The 18,318-nt window shown below is 53.4% G+C and overlaps 4 protein-coding genes across 4 annotated transcripts; 2 read left to right on the forward strand and 2 right to left on the reverse strand.

The window, feature by feature from the left end:
• Positions 1 to 511: 511 nt before the first annotated feature.
• On the forward strand, positions 512 to 3,671 carry NEUTE1DRAFT_76848 (leucine--tRNA ligase precursor, mitochondrial; the record flags this gene model as incomplete). The annotated part of the gene is made up of 2 exons (XM_009849933.1): positions 512 to 1,044; positions 1,107 to 3,671. 2 exons carry the CDS (start codon positions 523 to 525, stop codon positions 3,555 to 3,557), a joined length of 2,973 nt encoding a protein of 990 aa, XP_009848235.1.
• A 272-nt stretch (positions 3,672 to 3,943) lies between these two features.
• Positions 3,944 to 6,001, reverse strand: NEUTE1DRAFT_58168 (Formate dehydrogenase; the record flags this gene model as incomplete). Its single annotated transcript, XM_009849042.1, has 3 exons — positions 3,944 to 5,162; positions 5,656 to 5,703; positions 5,903 to 6,001. The coding sequence occupies 3 exons, from the start codon at positions 5,903 to 5,905 to the stop codon at positions 4,089 to 4,091; spliced, it is 1,125 nt and encodes a 374-aa protein (XP_009847344.1).
• A 2,752-nt stretch (positions 6,002 to 8,753) lies between these two features.
• On the reverse strand, positions 8,754 to 16,476 carry NEUTE1DRAFT_144385 (uncharacterized protein; the record flags this gene model as incomplete). The annotated part of the gene is made up of 4 exons (XM_009849934.1): positions 8,754 to 9,327; positions 9,393 to 14,601; positions 15,556 to 15,973; positions 16,053 to 16,476. The coding sequence occupies 4 exons, from the start codon at positions 16,374 to 16,376 to the stop codon at positions 9,015 to 9,017; spliced, it is 6,264 nt and encodes a 2,087-aa protein (XP_009848236.1).
• A 537-nt stretch (positions 16,477 to 17,013) lies between these two features.
• Positions 17,014 to 18,194, forward strand: NEUTE1DRAFT_144386 (uncharacterized protein; the record flags this gene model as incomplete). The annotated part of the gene is made up of 2 exons (XM_009849935.1): positions 17,014 to 17,478; positions 17,552 to 18,194. The coding sequence occupies 2 exons, from the start codon at positions 17,014 to 17,016 to the stop codon at positions 18,167 to 18,169; spliced, it is 1,083 nt and encodes a 360-aa protein (XP_009848237.1).
• Between the last annotated feature and the right edge of the window lie 124 nt (positions 18,195 to 18,318).

Below are 18,318 nucleotides of genomic sequence, written 5' to 3' on the forward strand. Positions count from 1 at the left end.
ACTTGATGATGGAAATCATGCAAACTCTAAATCCTGGAATTGTATTGTTATGCTTAACTTTTGTTTCAGTTTCAAAGCCTAACAACATCTCTGTTCACTCTATTCGAGCAAACATCTGACATGTATCACCACCGGATCTAAAGTCCGCGAGTCTGAATAGATGTGCTGCAGCTTCGTCTCTTGTACCTTGGACTTGAGAAACCCTGCAGATCGACATAACCAAGAAAAGTAAAAAATTGACGTTCGATGTAGAATACATACAACAGCTTCGATACCGAGAATATCGCTCTATCGTAGCTTGGGAGTGCTTCTGATTCATTCACTGTTTGTTAGACTGGGCAGCAACTGACTACATATCATGTAAATGCAAAGACTGAGGACGCAGCTGCCCGTTGACTCTGGATACAATCAAATCGGATGAACATGCAGTTTTAACGAGAGTGCTTCGGCTTGTTTCCTCCTCCAATTTTCCCCGCCGGTTGACCAGGCAATGTGATCATCGGCCCAAACAAAAACAACGCGATGCCTCTCATTTGCACAAGGCCGCTCGGCCGATTAGTGCCTAAGCTGGGCTCATCACTACGACCAGTTCTCTCCTCTCTTGCTGCTTCTCCCCGGCGCCCTGTTGGCGTTGCCCTCCAGCAGCACTTGGGCACCGAGTCTTGGAAGAGATTCTATGCCGACCACAAGCTAGACCTCCTCGCCCTCGACCAAAAATGGCGCCAGAAATGGGCTGAATCAAGCCGTGAGAAGGGCAACAAGGAAGACGAAAAGAACAAATATGTCCTTCCCATGTTTCCCTATCCATCGGGCAATCTGCACCTCGGCCATCTCAGGGTTTACACCATTGCCGATGTGATTGCGAGGTTCCAGACTCTCCAGGGCCACAAGGTCCTGTTGCCCATGGGTTGGGATGCCTTTGGATTGCCAGCTGAAAACGCTGCCATTGAGAGAGGCATCAACCCGGCCACATGGACCAAGGCCAATATCGCTAAGATGAAGGAGCAGCTGGGTCACATGAACGGCTCATGGGATTGGAATTGCGTGCGTATCCCACACACTTCATGTGACCAGATATGAATCTCTATGCTAACCACCCAACCCAGGAACTTGCTACTTGCGATCCCGACTTCTATAAGCATACGCAAAAGATCTTCCTCGCTCTCCATGAGAAGGGTCTGGCCTACCAGGCGGAAGCCGAGGTCAACTATGACCCTGTCGACAAGACGGTGCTTGCGAACGAGCAAGTTGATGCCAACGGCTGCTCGTGGAGGTCCGGTGCCAAGGTCGAGAAGCGCAAGCTGAAGCAGTGGTTCCTCAAGATCTCCGAATTCCGCGAGTCCCTACTCAAAGACCTAGAGACGCTTGCTAAGAACGAGGCATGGCCCGAGAGAGTCCTGGCCATGCAGAAGAACTGGCTAGGCAAGTCCAAGGGCGCAACTGTCAAGTTCCCCGTCCTGGCTTTTGGCCAAGGTACCCCCTCTGCCATCGAGGTGTTCACCAGTCGACCTGATACCCTTTTTGGTGTCCAGTATATTGCCCTCGCTGCTACTCATCCTTCCGTTCAGCAACTGGCAAAGAGCGACCCCGAGCTTCAGGCCTTCCTCAGCACATTGCCTGGACTTTCTCCTGACTCCAAGGTTGGATACCTGCTCCCTCACATCCGCGCCGTCAACCCCTTGGCCTACCACGAAGAGACACCCGAGGACACCAAGGTCTCGCTTCCCATTTATGTGGCGCCATATGTCCTTGGTGACTATGGTGAGGGTGCCGTCATGGGTGTGCCCGGCCACGATCTCAGAGACCATGCATTCTGGAAAGAACACCACTACGACGCTCCCGTCCGCTTCGTCCTGGCGGCTTCCGAGGATGAGAGTACTACCGCCATGCCCAACGAGCCATTTACTGAACACGGCGTTATGAACGCCAACAGTGGTATCTTCAAGGGCAAGTCGTCCAAAGAGGCCGGTGAGATGCTCGTCAAGCTTCTGGAGCCCGCTGGCCTCGCAAAGGAGACTGAGAAGTGGCGTCTGCGCGACTGGCTGATCAGCCGCCAGAGATACTGGGGAACGCCCATTCCCATCGTGCACTGCGGCTCTTGCGGCACTGTTCCCGTTCCTGACGAGCAACTCCCTGTTGTACTCCCCGAAGTTGACGAGCACTGGGCTGGTAAGAAGACGGGCAATCCGCTCGAGTCCCAGACCGACTGGATCAACACATCTTGCCCCAAGTGCGGTGGCGAGGCCAAGCGCGACACCGATACCATGGACACCTTTGTCGACTCGAGTTGGTACTACATGCGCTTCATCGACGCCCACAACAAGGAGGCTCCCTTCTCACCCGAGAAGGCCAAGGCTCTCACTCCCGTTGACCTCTACATCGGCGGTGTCGAGCATGCCATTCTGCATCTGCTCTACTCCCGTTTCATTTACAAGTTCCTCATGACCTCTTCCTTTTCTGGCAAGGAGGCCGAAACTGCCGAAGCTGCCGAGTCCGAATCCTCCGAAGTCTACGAACCCTTCAAGCGTCTCATCACTCAAGGCATGGTGCACGGCAAGACCTACACCGACCCAGCCACAGGCCGCTTCCTGAAGCCGGACGAAGTCGACCTCAGCGACCCCCACCAACCCAAGGTAGTGGCCACGGGCGCGCTCGCCAACGTCAGCTACGAGAAGATGTCCAAATCCAAGCACAACGGCGTGGACCCGACCACGTTCATCGCGCAGTACGGCGCGGACGCCACGCGTGCGCACATACTCTTCCAGGCGCCTGTCAGCGAGATTTTGGACTGGGACGAAAGTAAGATTACAGGTGTGACGAGGTGGTTGAGTCGTGTGCATGACTTGGTTCAAAAGACTGCTTCTTCTTCTACTTCTTCTTCTTCCACTTCTGAAACCCCGTCTTCCGCCAGCACCGTCAAGGCCTTCTTTGAACAGCAATCCGAGTCTGTTGACGATCTCACCAAACTTGACGCCTCCATCACCATCTGGCGCGAAGTCCAGCGCACCATCTCCTCCGTCACCGCCTCCTACAACAAAGTGTACACGCTCAACACGGTCATCTCGGACCTAATGTCACTTACCAACGTGATCGCCTCTCCGTCTAATTACGACGCCGCCGACCCCCTAATCAGACGTGAGGCAGTCTCCGCTCTGATACGCATGATGGCGCCCGTCGCGCCCGCCTTTGCCGAGGAGTGCTGGCACGTTCTTTTCCCTGAATCTTCGTCTTCGTCCTCCTTGTTCAGTGGCAGTGGCAGTGGTGAGCAAGCGGCAAGGTTCCCTGTCCCCGATGGCACGGAGGGATTGTTGAAGAGCAGGAAGCAGACGTGCGCGGTGCAGTTGAATGGCAAGACCAAGTTCGCGGTGGAGATAGGGACGCCGCCGGCTGGGTTGTTGGAGAAGAGTGCCGAGGAGAAGCTGAGGGAGTTTATTGTCGGTGAGGTGTTGAAGACGGAGGAGGGGAGGGCGAAGCTGGAGGGACGCGGGGTGGATGTGAGTAAGGCGAAGAAGGTTATTGTTGTTAGGGGAGGAAAGTTGTTGAATGTTGTTATGTAGTAAGGAGACAAAAGAAGGTGGATGGTGTAAGTATGTACTTACTTTGTGTAACATTAGGTGTTTGTATCAATGGGAGACTCGGGTAGGTTAGAGAAATAGATCATTGCTACTCTCATGTATTTTCTTCTCTCTCTATGCTCTGAACACATCACCGGCGTGCTTTTTACCTAAGGTACAGTTTTCGTAGGTTGTACAGCTGGAGCACGATGGTTCGTTTCCACGCCTCCTGGACGAACAAGTTTTTTTTCTACTTTTGTTGTGTAAGTAAACTATGACAGGCAGGGCTGGTGTGCAAGATGGCTTAGACGAATCCCTCGAAGGAATTCACAAGATCAGTCAAGTTCATCACTCGCAGTTCATCATTCGTCACAATGGGAACGATTATTGTTAGGTTAGGTCATGATCATTGATATTCCACCATCTTTATTGCTTCATACCCAAAACCAGATATATCCCAAAAGAAAGCCCCCAAAAACCGCTATTTAATCATGCAAAAATGGAAAAAAAAAATGTGCTTGCTGGCTGCCCTCCTTAAGCAGACTTGGCAGCAGCAGCAGCCTTGGCGCGCTCGCGCTCACCATAAGACTTGGTGGCGTAGTCACCGCCGTAGACGATGAGATCCTCAGGCCTGTAGTCGTGCTTGCCGGAGAGGTAGCTCTCGATGATGGCCTTGGTGCCAGCAGCGTAGCGCTTCTGGGCGTCGAGCGAGGTGCCGGACATGTGGGGGACCATGGCGTTGCCGCCGCCGAAGGGGTTCTTGGCGTAGCGGAGGGGGTGGTCCTCGGGGGCGGGCTGGGGGAACCAGACGTCACCGCCGTAGCCGCGGAGGTGGCCGGACTTGAGGGCCTCGGCGACGTCCTCCTTGACGACGATGGCGCCACGGGCAGTGTTGACGAGCCACGAGCCCTTCTTCATCTTGGAGATGAGCTCCTTGTTGAAGAGACCCTGGGTCTTCTCGTGAAGGGGGCAGTTGATGGTGACGACGTCGCACTGGGCGAGCATCTCCTCGAGGTCGGCGACGCGGCGGCAGCCGATCTCAGCCTCCTTCTCGGCGGAAAGGGGCTGGTAGTCGTAGTAGAGGAGCTCCTTGCAGTCGAAGGGCTTGAGACGGCGGAGGACACGCTCACCGATACGGCCGACACCAACGGTACCGACAACCTTGCCCTCGAGATCGAACTCGTTCTTGGCGGCCTCGGCGACGTCCCAGCGGCCCTCCTGGATCTGCTCGTGGGCGGGAACGAAGTTGCGGACGAGGACGAGGATGGTCATGAGAACGTGCTCAGCAACGGAGACGACGTTGGAGCCGGTAACCTCGGCGACGGTGATACCGCCGTTGGTCTTGTTGGCGGCATTGAGGTCGACGTGGTCGGAACCGATACCAGCAGTAACAGCAAGCTTGAGCTTCTTGGCGCGGGCGAGACGCTCAGCAGTGAGGTAGCCGGGGTGGAAGGGAGTGGTGATGATGATCTCGGCATCCTCGAGCTCCTTGTCAAAGGTAGAGTTCTCGCCGTCCTTGTCGCAGGTGGTCACGAGGGTGTGGCCCTGGTCCTCGAGCCACTTGCGGATACCAAGCTCGTTCTGGATAGTTCCGAGAAGCTCAGGAACCTGATGAGTTGACAATCGTTAGCCATTGCTCCATGGTGTTTTCCCATGTTTCCCCGTATCATCCAATGTCTCCATTGCCATGTCCATGAAAGCCAAGCCAACAACCACGCTATGCCAAGCCGGAAGCCAACCGCCGGGTTCGACGCCAAAGCAGGTCGGGGTGGCGCCCCACATCCCCGAATGGATCCCGAAACCCGGTCCGTGACCTCAAGCATTCAACATGACGGGTAAACAGTTGCAGTGATGCCTTTGAGCCATGTCTACCCCGCGATTTGTGTCCGTTCCATCTCTTTCAGTCGCATGAGAGATGCAGCTCAGGCTATCTCATCTTTCTCAGCGCTCTTCTTTTCTTGGGCTGTTCAGCTCATAGGGCTGGGCCTTTGATCGATCATGGACAATGGTGATGGAGACATTTGGCGGATATGCCAAGGAAAGTGGATGGCCACTCCATGACAGAGTGGAGTAAGTGGGATGTGGGAAATGTCTATCTTACCTCCTCGCCGTGCTTGCCACCGTCATAGAGAACCGCAAGAACCTTGACCTGTTCGCGTGATATTGTTAGCAATCGTACACTTGCGGGGAGTTACTGTTGCCGAAACTGGTGAAGTCCCGTCGAAGAGCAGTCCTAGACACTAGGTCGAAGGCTGGACGTTCTCGGGGGTGATGATGTTTGAAAAACATTGTGGAAGGACCGCGGTGAAGGAAGAGGCAGAAGAAGCAACGGAGCGCGCTAAACGTACCATTTTGTCGGTTGTTTTGTTTATGTGATAGAAAAGTTTGGTGTTATAGTGGATGGATGAAAGACGAGAGGAACGTCTTTATATGTTTGTCTGTTGTTGAGTGAAGAGTGGTGATGTAGTAGATGAGGACAAGACGGGAAATGTCCATGATTTATATCTTCAAAAAAGACCAAGGAACTGAATCAGGCCGGGTCTCTCTCATTCACTTGAGCCCCTCTTTTCCTCGCGCTCCTACTTGCCTCCCATCACAACGAGAGCTGCATCCATCAAGGTACCTCTAGCTTTGCCTGCTAGTCTGGCGGCCCCGAGTGTCGATGAGGAGAGGAGGAGCCAAAGGGCGAAGGGCGAGACAACAGAGACAGCGGGGTACGGGGTGTTTCCTGCCAGGGTCAATCCGATCGTCTACATGAAGCATCAACCAATCGATTCCTGTTGTTGCTCGCTATGTCACACCGTGGGGAATGCCACATCGGGATACTAGTTCATGGGGTTGAGTGGGATACCGACTTTGAGATGGCGCGGGACATATTTCGGAATTGGTCGTCTGAGCGGGAACCTTGGCTTCACCTGCTACTTGCTTGTCCGCCACTCTCGGCATAGCTCGAAGCAACATTTGGACACAGTTAGACAGCCATAGTAGGTACCCACGCCCACACAAGAATGCCCGGTGTGTGTTTAGCCGGAGGAGTCTTTTAGACAGCGTGACAATTACCTGAAGTGATGATGTTGCTCCCGGATCGGATATGTGGAGGAGGTGAGCAAATACTGTTGAAGCAACAGTACATTGTACTGCTTTTGTTGTGTTGTACGTAAGATATTCCTCAATATCTACCCGTCTTCAGCTTCCCCTCCCGCTCACACCTTACAAGAAAAGCTTGCCAGGTCACCGGTCTCACTGATCACCTACACTACACCCGTCGCATTTCCTCCAGTGGTGGCATCATGGCATCTTGGACTTCCTGTCTGTTTGCTAACACGTATGCCTTTCTTCATCTGTCAACCACGCGGGGCTCCACAGGGGTGTAGATCCCGAGTTTTGAGAAGGGCAAAGATGGTGTGGTGTACATGCAGTAAAGCCGTTTGCTCCTCCTCGTAAGGAGGCTCCGGACACGGCGGCGTGCGGGGCCGCTGTACCGAATCCTGAATAGTTGCGTTGCTTGCGGCTTCTTTCGGGTTCGGTACATGTTGTTGTTGGGGTGTTGATGGTTTCGCAGGCAGGTTTGTTACTATCGATGTCGTGTTGGGTTGTTCGGTGATGGTTCGGCATCCCCCCCCCTTCTGACCCCCCGGGCCCCTGGTTTGATGTGTGCGGTACGGTCTGGAGCGGGGTAAAGGCCACCGCGTCAGCTGGCCTTGTTCCCGCCCGCCGCTTGCCTCCGCCCCTGACGTTCCTTGACTTGGCAACCTGTTGATTTGACAAGAGCTGGGCAATAACATGTTTGCTATCTTGTCTCTGCCGGTTTTGGTAGGGAAACTGTTAGCAAGACATGTGGGAACGGACTGAGGGTCGCCTCATGAGTTCCTCAAACACCATGTTTCCCGAAAATGAGGGAAATGGATGTCAATGCACGCGTTACGTCGGTGTGTCTATGGAAAATCAGATAGCCCGTCAAAACCGCCTCCTCATGCCTGACTTTCCATAATCGCCCCAAAGTCGTTGTTCAGAGCAATTTACCAAGAGCTTTCTCAATAAGTCTTGTCTACAACTAAGTCAATACCCTCTGCCTACCAACTCATCATCATGCTCTCACCAAGTATTCTAGTGTGAAAGATATCCCGAACTACAACGTCTGCCCAACCCTCCGCCAAAGTCCCGAAAAAGCCATCTTCGGTTGATGTCCCAACACCAAAAAAAAAAGGTTGGTTGTTTGTCCTTCTTTCTCAGTGTTCCCTGCAACACTGGAAAGGTCGGAAGCATGTGGAGTTTCCAATTGTTCCCCTGCGTAAGACTACTAGGTACTCCCACACGGGCCACATTCCGTGATCGCTCCGAGAAGACGACGACAACGACGACAACGACCAGGGAACGAACGTTCCGTATCCATCTCGCCTGCGCTAGCTGTTGGGCAAAAGCTTGAAACATACACACTACTGCGTACCGCTTTTTCTCACGCGATTTATCTCTATTCCTGGATCGTGCTCAAGCAAGAAACCCTGCGACCCGCATCAACTCACCAGGTACAATAGTAGTATGTATGTACGGGGAGGGACATCGTGCCATCCAGTTTGCTTTTCGGAGACCGTTAGGCGCCACCGAGCGTATTTCGGTGTTCGGGTTTGGTCGTCATCCTTGCCTTCCGTGTTTGCGATATGCATCACTGGTCTAGATTAAGAGAATAGTGTCACAGGAGGCGGTTTACCTGTGACGCCCCTTGATGATCGGGTCAGTTAGGTGTTAGAGGAGGACGAGTGACCTGACCATTCTGTGGTGTCTTCGTCGGTATTCGGGTTTGCTTGCTTACTTGGACAGGAAGGATAGCTCGGAGCCTCAGGCAAATCAAAGTCGTACCATCCGATCCGGATCAACGCTGGGCAGCAGCGCCAGGGACCCTGTTACCTTAGACAGGAGACTCGGCAGAAAGGGTCTGAGGTTTCCTTGATGATCAGGGCTGAAGGATTGACGTTGATAAGTACGGAGGAGTGACCCATCTGTCCGGAATGGTACCTCGTACCTTGCATGTTGACTATTTCGCCAAGCACAACGGCAGACATGGTTTCGTTGCTTCTGATTATGACTGATCAACTTGGAAAGGGTTTTGTGTTGAACTATGTGGCAGGAGAAGGGTATATCTCTTGGGAACAGCAATCATCCGTCTCACCCAGATAGCCACGTTCATTGCTACAGGTAGACCGTGGACTCTGGTTCCATTTATCAATGGCCAACACCATGCTATGTTTCAATCCCTTACACCAATTCCAACCCATCTTACACGCAAAACAGACAAGAAAAACTTTCACATGGAATAATAATCTACTCATCTATCCTCACTCATCTCCTCATATACCTGAATATTCCATCACAGTCAGCGAATTAACACCATCATGTCTATGAACAAACAGTTCCCTCCTCCCCTCTAATAAATCACAGCCAACCAACAAAAAAGCAAAGCGCTTAATCAAGAAGGCTACGATATCCTTGATTTCCATGAGCCTGACCACCAGTCAAGCTCCTCCCATCCTCATAAGGCGGCGGGGGCTCCTGTTGTCCCTGTTGTCCACGAACAGCCACAGACGAGAGACTGGAATGCGCTGTATGGAAGGGATTTCCAGCTATGCTTCCCAGGACACCGGTTCCCTGCTGTGGAGGAGGTGGTGGTGCCGGAAGGCTGTTGCGCACCGAGTCTTGAGGCTGAGACAGTGACTGAGTCGCCCACATGGCTGTCATCGCCATCATTTTACCGAAGTACTCCTGGATGAAGGACTCGCTGTATTTGAGATTGGTGGTCAGTCTTTGGTTTCTGTAGGAGAATGGATGTGTTGGAAAACTTACGTATAATAACTATGCGCCGAATTATGAGGACTAACAAGGTTATGCGCCAGCTCGTGCGCGATAGTCACCCACCACCAAACCGTCGCCTCGGCTCTGCCCATGCCACTAGCAGCATCGGGCCCGCCAGTCAACTTGGCCAGATGCAGCTGGGAGAAGAACCTGTAGTTGCAGAAGATACTGCCGCTCTTGTTGAACGCAATTGTCGGACCCTGCTCATCATAGGAAATATGGAGTGAGTGGGCGGGTAGGTTGTACACGTTAGCCACGTCCTTAAGGAGTGTCTCGAACTTGCTGATGCCAGCAGTGTTCGAGCCGAGGAACTGGCCAGGGTTGACGGAAACATCCTTGGCGAGGAAGACGCGCATGCCGCCGGGCGCTTCTGCGACAAAGTTCATATTGGTAGCAGGAGTCGAGTCACAGTAGGTGGATTGTTCGGTGATCTCCGTCTGAGTAGGGGGAGCGAAGACACCGGAAGCGTCGTGCGCGCGTGTGGACTTGATGGCGCTAAGCAGATTCTGCTGGACGACTGCAGGCGAGGTCACTCGTCCATCGTTGCTGCCGCCATCAGCACCACCACCACCACCACCACCACCACCACCACTGCTGCCGCTGCCGCTACCACTGCCGCTACCACTGCCGCCGCTTCCGGGTCCCAGTTGCTGAGGTGCGCGAGTACCGGGTTGCTGGGCAGGCGGCCTGTTTGAGTCGTCATCAGCCTCGAGGCCGAGTGACTTCTTGATGCCGCTAAAGAAGTCTCCGAACTTCTTGATGGGCTGAGGGGCCGTGTCATGATCGGGAGAATCATCAAAGCCTCCCGGCATCCGAGGCTGGTCGGGCAACCGAGGGGTTTGAGGGGCCCTGGCAACGGCGTTGTCGGCGGTAGCTACCTGTTGCTGTGCCCAATCCTTCTCACGCTCACGGATTCTCTGCTCTTCCGCTTCGAGTGCCTTGCGTCTCTCTTCCTCGGCGATCCGGGCCTCTGCAGCCTTCGCTCTGAGAATGCGGTCAACATTGTAGCCGCGGGCTCGAAGCTCTAGAAGATCCAGCTTGAGGAACGGCTCGATAAAGAAGTAAGCTTGCTGGCCATGGCGGCTCAGCAACATAGTGCAGATAGCCTGTCCAACCTGGTACAGATCCGGACGGCTGTGGGTCGATATGTAAAGAATCCAGTTGCCGTCCCTGTACACAGCGGCCGCAGAACGCTTTTCGGTGTGTTGCTGGTTATATCCCTTGAGTGATCGCCTAAGAGCTAAGGATGTGACAGCTTTGACTTGCAAGTTCTTCTCCAACCACCTGGCATCGTGCTTGATGGAAGACTTCTTGTACTTGGAGTACTCGAACAGGAAAATTTTGGAGCGCTCAATGACAAGCTTGCGCATGGTAATCGCAGCATCCTGCTTTTCGGCGGCAGGGCCGATTCTGTGCTCCATAGAGACTTTGCTGCTGATCGCCTCGGACCCCAGCGCAGCGTAAAAGGCCTCAAGAGCATCGTCCTCAGGTGCGAAGAGCAAGGAGTCCTTGAAAAGACGGTAGCAGATGATGTCGTCCAAGATTGTTATTTTCTGAGGCGAAGCGAGCTGGTACTGCTTGATGGGTGCATCATAATCGCCTGAGTCGGGCTCCTCTTTGGTGTTGGAGATGTCGCGGGAGCCGAGAAGCCAAGCAGATGAAGTCATCTTCTTGAACAACTCCTTGTCTCTCTTAAGAGTAGCAATCTCATCCGCCAGAGACCGAAGGAGATTAAGGTACTTCTCTGAGCTCTGTAAGGTGCTCAAAAGTCTCGCCGGTTCGCTACATGCCATAAGGGCAATCTCGGGCTTGGTTGGCTCTTCCTTCGCACCGCATTTAAAGAGAAACACGTTAGCATTAGGACCAAAGTCAACAAAGTCGAAGATATCGCCGTAGGTAGAGGATGTCCCAAGGTAGCAGTTTGGGGGAGTTATGTAGACCACTTTGGTCTCGCCCTTCTCATCGCCAGAGACTTTCCGTCGTGTCACGGGAATGATGGCGGAACTCCGAAGTTTAGTAACGTGAGATAATCCCAGTTCTGCAATACGAGTCGTAAAATAACCGAATACTCTCACGGCTTCCTGGTGATCCTTAGGTGGACTAGCAATCAGCCTACCAACGCACTCTAAAATACTCGGATCACGCGCAACGCCGAACTTGCTAGCATGATCATGAAGGTCTCGTCGCAAAATGTCGTATCCAAGTATTGCCGCATCTGGGTTCGTGAAGCATGCGGAAGGACGGACAAGCTTCTTCTCGTTCCCTTGGAGCGGCAAGATGGCGTTGTCGATCCTAGACAGGTTGTAAGTTCCGTATTGATTGAGCTGATAGTTATTGATGAAGTACGCCATGGAGTGCTTCCGAGTGTCCGCATCAGGAGAAGCCATCATGTCGATCAGCTCAGGGACTGCCGGATAAGGGCGCAACCCGAGCGAGAAAAGGAAGGCCCCCTCAGGGCTGTTTGCCTTCCACACGCCTGGCCAATGGAGAGTCGGGAGTTGCAAAAGCCGCAGAGAATCCTTGGGCTCATAGAGTTCAGACAGTTTGTATAGTTTCTCAGTACCCTTTCTAGACTCCGGTCCCCCGGACGAGGTACGGTCTTCGGCAGGGCAGAGTTTGGACTGCTTTAGCCTCTTCATATCCTCAGCCGGGATATCGTTCTTCACCGAAGCAAGGTACTTGATGAGCTCGACATGACTCCATTTCTTGGCCTCCGCTTCTCCCTCAGCGGCAGGTGCAGGATTGAGAAGCCTGGTGAAGATGGTCTCCAAGTCAAGAGTCTTGCGAACTCCCAAAGCCACCAAAAACTTCTCTTTGAGTCTGTCGCAGCCTTCGATGGTCGGAAGGTCGTGGAAAAGCTTGACACTGGAGAAGAAAGATTCCTTGGGCTTGCGCATGCCCAACTTTGTGGGGATCACGGGCAGGTGTTCCAAGGCCGACACCACGGATGACTTATCGCTAGGACTCAAATTGTCCCAGTTCTTTGAAAGAACCGAAAGAACTTGAACAGAGAACTTGCTGGACTTTGTAAGATTATGCTCCTCATCCTTGCTGGACCCAGATGCGATCAAGAACCTAAGCCAAGGGACGATACCTAGAGGCTCCCAGCCAATCGACTGCAACTGGACTTCGGGGATATCGGCAGTAAAAGCGACAGGAATGGTGGTTGGGGGAATAGGCAGCGTGGCTGGTATCCTGTTGTTGAGATAATTCTTGATGGAGCCCAAGGCAATAATCTCACCACCATTCCCATCATCAGAAACTGTAGCCACAGCAACATCGAGAACATGCTGGATATGGTGGTATTTGAGTTCACCCGATGCGGCAGTCTTGGCTAACCACACCACAAAATGGTGAAGCTGATGTTTGTCCATGGCCTTCGAGCCCAGCTCCTTGACAACATCGTCGACAGTGATGTGCTCGAGCAGCCCATAATCTATCAGTTTTTGAATGAACGGGGCAGCTTGCATGTCCTTCAGGATGATCGGGATTCCGCTCAGGAACTTTGCGTAATCCTCAGAGAACAGCCGAACCTTGTCCGTCTGCAACACACCCTGAGAAGAGTAGACTTCGATAGAAGCCTTCCTGTAAGAGGTCCAGAAGGCCTCCTCGATGATCTTCGCCACCTGGGCGCTTGGAGTAGAGTCTTCGAACGAGTAGGTCTTGAGGATATGGAGAGCCTCCGGCACAAATTTCTGGACATCTTCAAGAGCATATCCGGATTCCTTTTTGTTGTTCTTGGAACTGGACAACCTCTTCAGCTTCTCGTTTAGATCCGACATGTCATTGACAAAGGCGAGTCGCGAAATGATGCCTGCCACACGAAGCATTTCGATGTTCCAGGTTCGCACCCAGCGAGCATTCAAGTCGATGGCCTCGCGCTCCACAGTCGGGATGACTGACGGCGCAGAAATGTGCATGCCGGCACCAGTGGTCTGGGTAGTCGGGAAACCGATGAAGACGCGTCCACCAGGCTTCTTGCTAGGTAACACAGAGGAGAAGATATCGATGGCCTTGGCAGCCTTGTTGGAAGCAACGGACTCCTCTGAGGCGACGGTTTCATCGTACGAAGAAGTTAGAAGGGCGATCCGAGTGGTTTTCGGAGGAGGCTTTTTTGTCGCACGCTCCAATTCAGCTGCAAATGAAGAAGAGACGCTGGTGGCTATTTGGGCCGCAGTGATGCGGAGGAAAATGGTCGAGGTGGAAACAGCAGTGAGATCCTCGGCGATTGCTTCCTGTATTTCCTTTTCTTCCTTTGCCGCCTTTGTGCGCTGTGCCGTCTGAGCAGCGGAGGAAGTAAATCTGGAAAAGAATCCCTTCAAACCAGATGGCTCTGGTGTGTATGCAGATTCGGTCGACTTGTTTGACGATGACGCGGGCTTAGGCTTCCAGCCTAGCACACTCATAAAGCTGGCATCTATCTGCGTGCTGGTTTGTTCAGCTGCTGTGAGCTTCATGAGGCCATCCTTGGTTCTAGTTTCGAGATCTCGTGGAATAGAAATCTGAGCACTAGGTGATGACTTCTTCTGCAGGGCGAGAACTCTCCAATCGTCGATCCAGAACTCGATTTTCTGTAGGGATACAAAGGTCAAACTGGTCCCAAGGAACTGACTGACAGACAGTAAGTTAGGCAGAGGCGTTGTTGTGTTGCGGTAATCGAGGACAAAAGCGGTTTCGCGACTATGCTGTTCAACCGGAAGTTGTAGCTTCCTAGTGAACAGAGCGTTTCCCTTCCAGTAGAACGCCATGGCTTCCTTTCCTGAGCTGACGAATGGCTCCTCGCAATCAGCAAAGACGCTGTAGAAGCCCACGCCAAAAGCACCAATCTTGGTCTCATCCGGGTTGCCCTCAGCTATCCTCTTCAAGCGGGCCCAATCTGTGTTGGCAAAGGGCTGGCCATCGTTCTGCACTAATAGGCGACGGAGAGTGTGATGTGTGAGGGTGTGCTTGAGAAGCTCTGAGGGGTCGGTGGTCTGCGGAGCCGGAACACTGACGGAAGGTATCGTCTCCCATTTGATCTTGACCGTGGTTGCCTGGGCATCGGCGGCGTTCTGGATGAGTTCTCTGAGCGTTGTCCATTCTCCAGAGTATCTGGCCAGGACCTTGTCGATCAGGGCCCTGGTATCGACGGTGACTGCTTCTTCATCCTCGCCGTTCTGCAAAGCAGCGGCGCGAAGCTGCGAATAGTCCATGGTCTGAACTAAGGTGAAGAGTCCAGCCGGGTCATGCGCAGTGGCAGTTGGCTGGGCGAGTGGTATGTCGTGGTTTATTGTCAGACAGACAGCGTACGGGCGGAACTTTACCGTCCACTGAGCTGAGGAACTATGTTATACGATTGATGAGTCTTATGATGAACCGTCTTCCCGGGCGTAGAATCCGCGAGGCGTTATGTGATTTGAGAGTGGTTGTATGTATTAAAGTTGTAGTCAAGGACGATGTATTGTGAATGAAGTATGCGACGGGTCGTTGCCGTAAGTAAGGAAAGTGGAAGTGGCGGATTATCGTTAACCAGGAAAAGAAGTGTCCGGAAGGAAGAAGTTCAATGTATCCGAATGGAAATATAGCAAACTATTCAATGTGTGACCTGAAGACACCAATCCCAGCCAGAAACAGTTCCGCTGTGAAGTCGGTCGCAAGGTCAAAGGTAGCTGAATGCAATTGTTGATGAAAGGTCCAAAAGAGGTTCCGGTGAACGCCTCATCTCATCATCATTCATTAGTGTACACAAAGGTAGCATAGAGGTATGTCCAGACCGAGCGGCCTTCCAGCCCCAGGGGTAGGTAGGTAGATAGGCACGGCACGCTAGCAGGGTCCTCATTCAGCGCAGTGTATCCCTGAAACTCCACTAAAACAGATCCCCGCCATGCCCGGGCCTACCTTCCAGCACCGGGCCAGGCAGGCACGATCCACATCACATGAGCCAAAAGACGGGAGCTTCGAGCAGCGAAAGTAAAAGACGGTAAAAGAACGACACCCGGGTGTGGCAACATTTGCTCACGAACCGTTTCAAATCACCAAAAGGCTGGCGTAAGCTTAATAATCCATCACACTAGTAGGTGTAGTGCGCCGCTACCAAGACTGATGAATATACTGTACCAAAGATTAATCTATTCTGTTGACCCAAGACACCATGCTTGTATTCATAAGTACATACCAAATACAATTCTGACAATCTCATCGTCGATCATGCCTCGCTCTTCTATCCCTGCTCCTGCTCCGACCAGGACTATGGCTGCGCCTTCTGTGGTGGTGGTGGTGTCTTCCACGGTCTCTGCTCCGACTCCGATCCTGATCCCTCGTCCTATCACCGCGGTGTGAACGACGCTCAGGGCTCCGGCTTCTGCGACTAGAGCGGTGCTCTCTCCCTTCTCGGTCCGCCGGCCCGTCACGTTTCCGGTCACGGCTGCGGCTGCGGCTGCGATGTCTATCCCGATCGCGATGACGTTCCTGATCACGTTGCCTGTCGCGGCCATGACCACGCTCACGCTCACGACTCCTGCTCCTGTGCCTCCGTTTATGATGTCGCTCTGGGTCGCGGTGCCTATCTCTTCTCGACTCCCCTGCTTGCGCTTCTTTAGGTGCCAGTGCTGTCGATTGCTCCGCGGAACCTTTTTCTGTCCGCTCTGGGATTTTGGATCCTTGGACTTCAACAGCATTGGCGCCGCTGGTATTTCGTGGTGTGATGGGCAGGCCTAATGCGCGGTTGATGGCATCCTCTTCTGCTTCCTTTATCCTGCGGATTTCTTCACGGCGCTCGCGCGCTTCCTTCTCCTCCTCCGTCTCTCCGGCGTTCGCAGCCGAGGGTTCTGCCTTGGCGTACCAGTTGAGATCCCGCCCTTTGGCCCAGCGACCAACTGGAGCCTTCAGACTATGGCCGAGATAGTTCTCGCGGTGTGCTGAGCTGGCGACATCGTCCCAGCTGAAGTTGGCGCCGCCTCGCGACCCCGACTTGCGGACGGTCGAAAGAAGATCCATGGGAGATTCTATCACAAATGAGTTTCTTGATAGACTTTGTGATTTTGTATTTTGATTGTATTCGTTCTTTGGTGGTTTGTTTGAGTCGCGTCCCGTCGGCAGTCGGTGGTAAGTTGATGTGTTGAGTGAAGAAGTGTCTGCGTTTGGTTCTGTCGTTCAATGAATTGCGTATTGTGTACGCAGAGCTGCAGTCCCCACTCCAGTGTCACTGCGGGATGTGGGGCCCTCCACTGTCACTTTCATTTCCAGGGGACAAGGTCCGCTAAAGGCTGCAGTTAGCGCGGGGGGTACGGTGCCTGCCGGATCTTCCACACCCCACCCCACCCAACCTTAAACGCGTTGACGCCATGCTTTAATCTTTATCCGAATAGCATCATGGAGGTAGCTACCACCTGATTTCCATCTTCCAACTGCCATGGCTTCTCGACTACACTAATTTTAACGACGACTATTCCCGTTATATTCAGAACTTCTGGAACACCCAAAATCAAAATTCGTCACCAAATACGCTCCCTTCTTCTGGGATTTACCCGCAGAGGTTGTCCACAATTTTTCGCAAACCCCTTCGGCATTCTGTACAGCACCAAGCACAATCAGCGGCAACCTTTGGAACTACAGAATATAGAACGTATCAACAATGGCATTTGATCCATCGGTTAACGCCGGGCCTCCTCTCGACGAGATTCAATGGCACACTCCTCCTCAGTTCGAAGCAGGCATCCACTCAAACAGCATCCTCTACTACTTCGCTCAATCGCCATTCTATGACAAGACCTCCAACAATGAGGTCGTTTTCCAACAGGGTCTCAACAACCAGGCCATGTCCCAATATCTCGCCACCCGGGAGCTATTCGAGAGTCGACTGAGGGAAATGTCTGGGCTGGAGTTCATTGTTGCTCAGGAACCCGCTGAGACAGGTCCGGGGATGGGTACAGGTGTGTGGGTGATCAACAAGCAGACGAGGAGGAAGCGCCCACCGACGAACCCCGCGAGACCTGAGGATGGCCCGCCCGACGAGATCATCGTTCATTCGGTCTACTTTGTGGTGGGCGAGAACATCTACATGGCACCCACACTGGCAGATGTTCTTAGCTCCCGAATCGTATGTCTCTCGTTTTCAAAGAGAGCTAGCTCTCTTGCCGTCCGTAATGCTAACTCACGTCCTTGCCATCCAGGGAGCAATCGCCACCGCCATCACCAAGACCATCCCCCTAGTAGACGAAGTATCCGACTGGGCTCCCGCCGTCGGTCGCCGCTACATCACTCCCGCCCAACCATCCGCTGGCGCTGGTGCGGCTAGCGGTACAACCAACTATACCGCCTCGCGAACCGCCACTCCTCTCCCCGACGGTCTTCCCAGTACGGCAACTACCAACAAACCCGGCGCCAAGGCCGGCGGCGGAACCACCACAAACGACCCCCTCCTCGACTCCCTCCTTATGGAAGAAGCCCTCCTCACCCACGAACGCTACGGCACCGAATACATGGACGAGAACCCCATCACCGGCAAGCCGGGCGACTTCCACCTGACCTCGACCGGCCGCAAGACGCAAACCAAGAGCGCGTTGACCCTTAAGGAGGCGGCGGCCGCGCTGCCGGCTTTGAACACGAAGGGCTTGGGAGCCGCGGGAAGTAATCCACTTGCTAAAGGAGCGGCGGCGGCGGCGGCTGCGAATGCGAATGCCGTGACGGGTAAGGAGACCAAGAGCCCGAAGACGCCGGGTGGCGGTGGACCGCCGAAGCCGAAGAGGAGGAAGAGTAAAAATGTCATTACTACCCCCGGTGCGGCTTAGAAGGAGCACGGGGGAGATAAAGCACAAAAGAAGAAGAAGAAGAAGAACATGAAGGGTGCGAGGGAGGGGGCAATTGACATGGGGGGGACTTGACTCGAAGAAGAGATGCATTTAGATATATCGGCGTCGATTGCACATGGTCGGATGGC

The sequence above is a fragment of the Neurospora tetrasperma genome (genome assembly GCF_000213175.1).
Source record: "Neurospora tetrasperma FGSC 2508 unplaced genomic scaffold NEUTE1scaffold_1, whole genome shotgun sequence".
Classification (NCBI taxonomy): domain Eukaryota; kingdom Fungi; phylum Ascomycota; class Sordariomycetes; order Sordariales; family Sordariaceae; genus Neurospora; species Neurospora tetrasperma.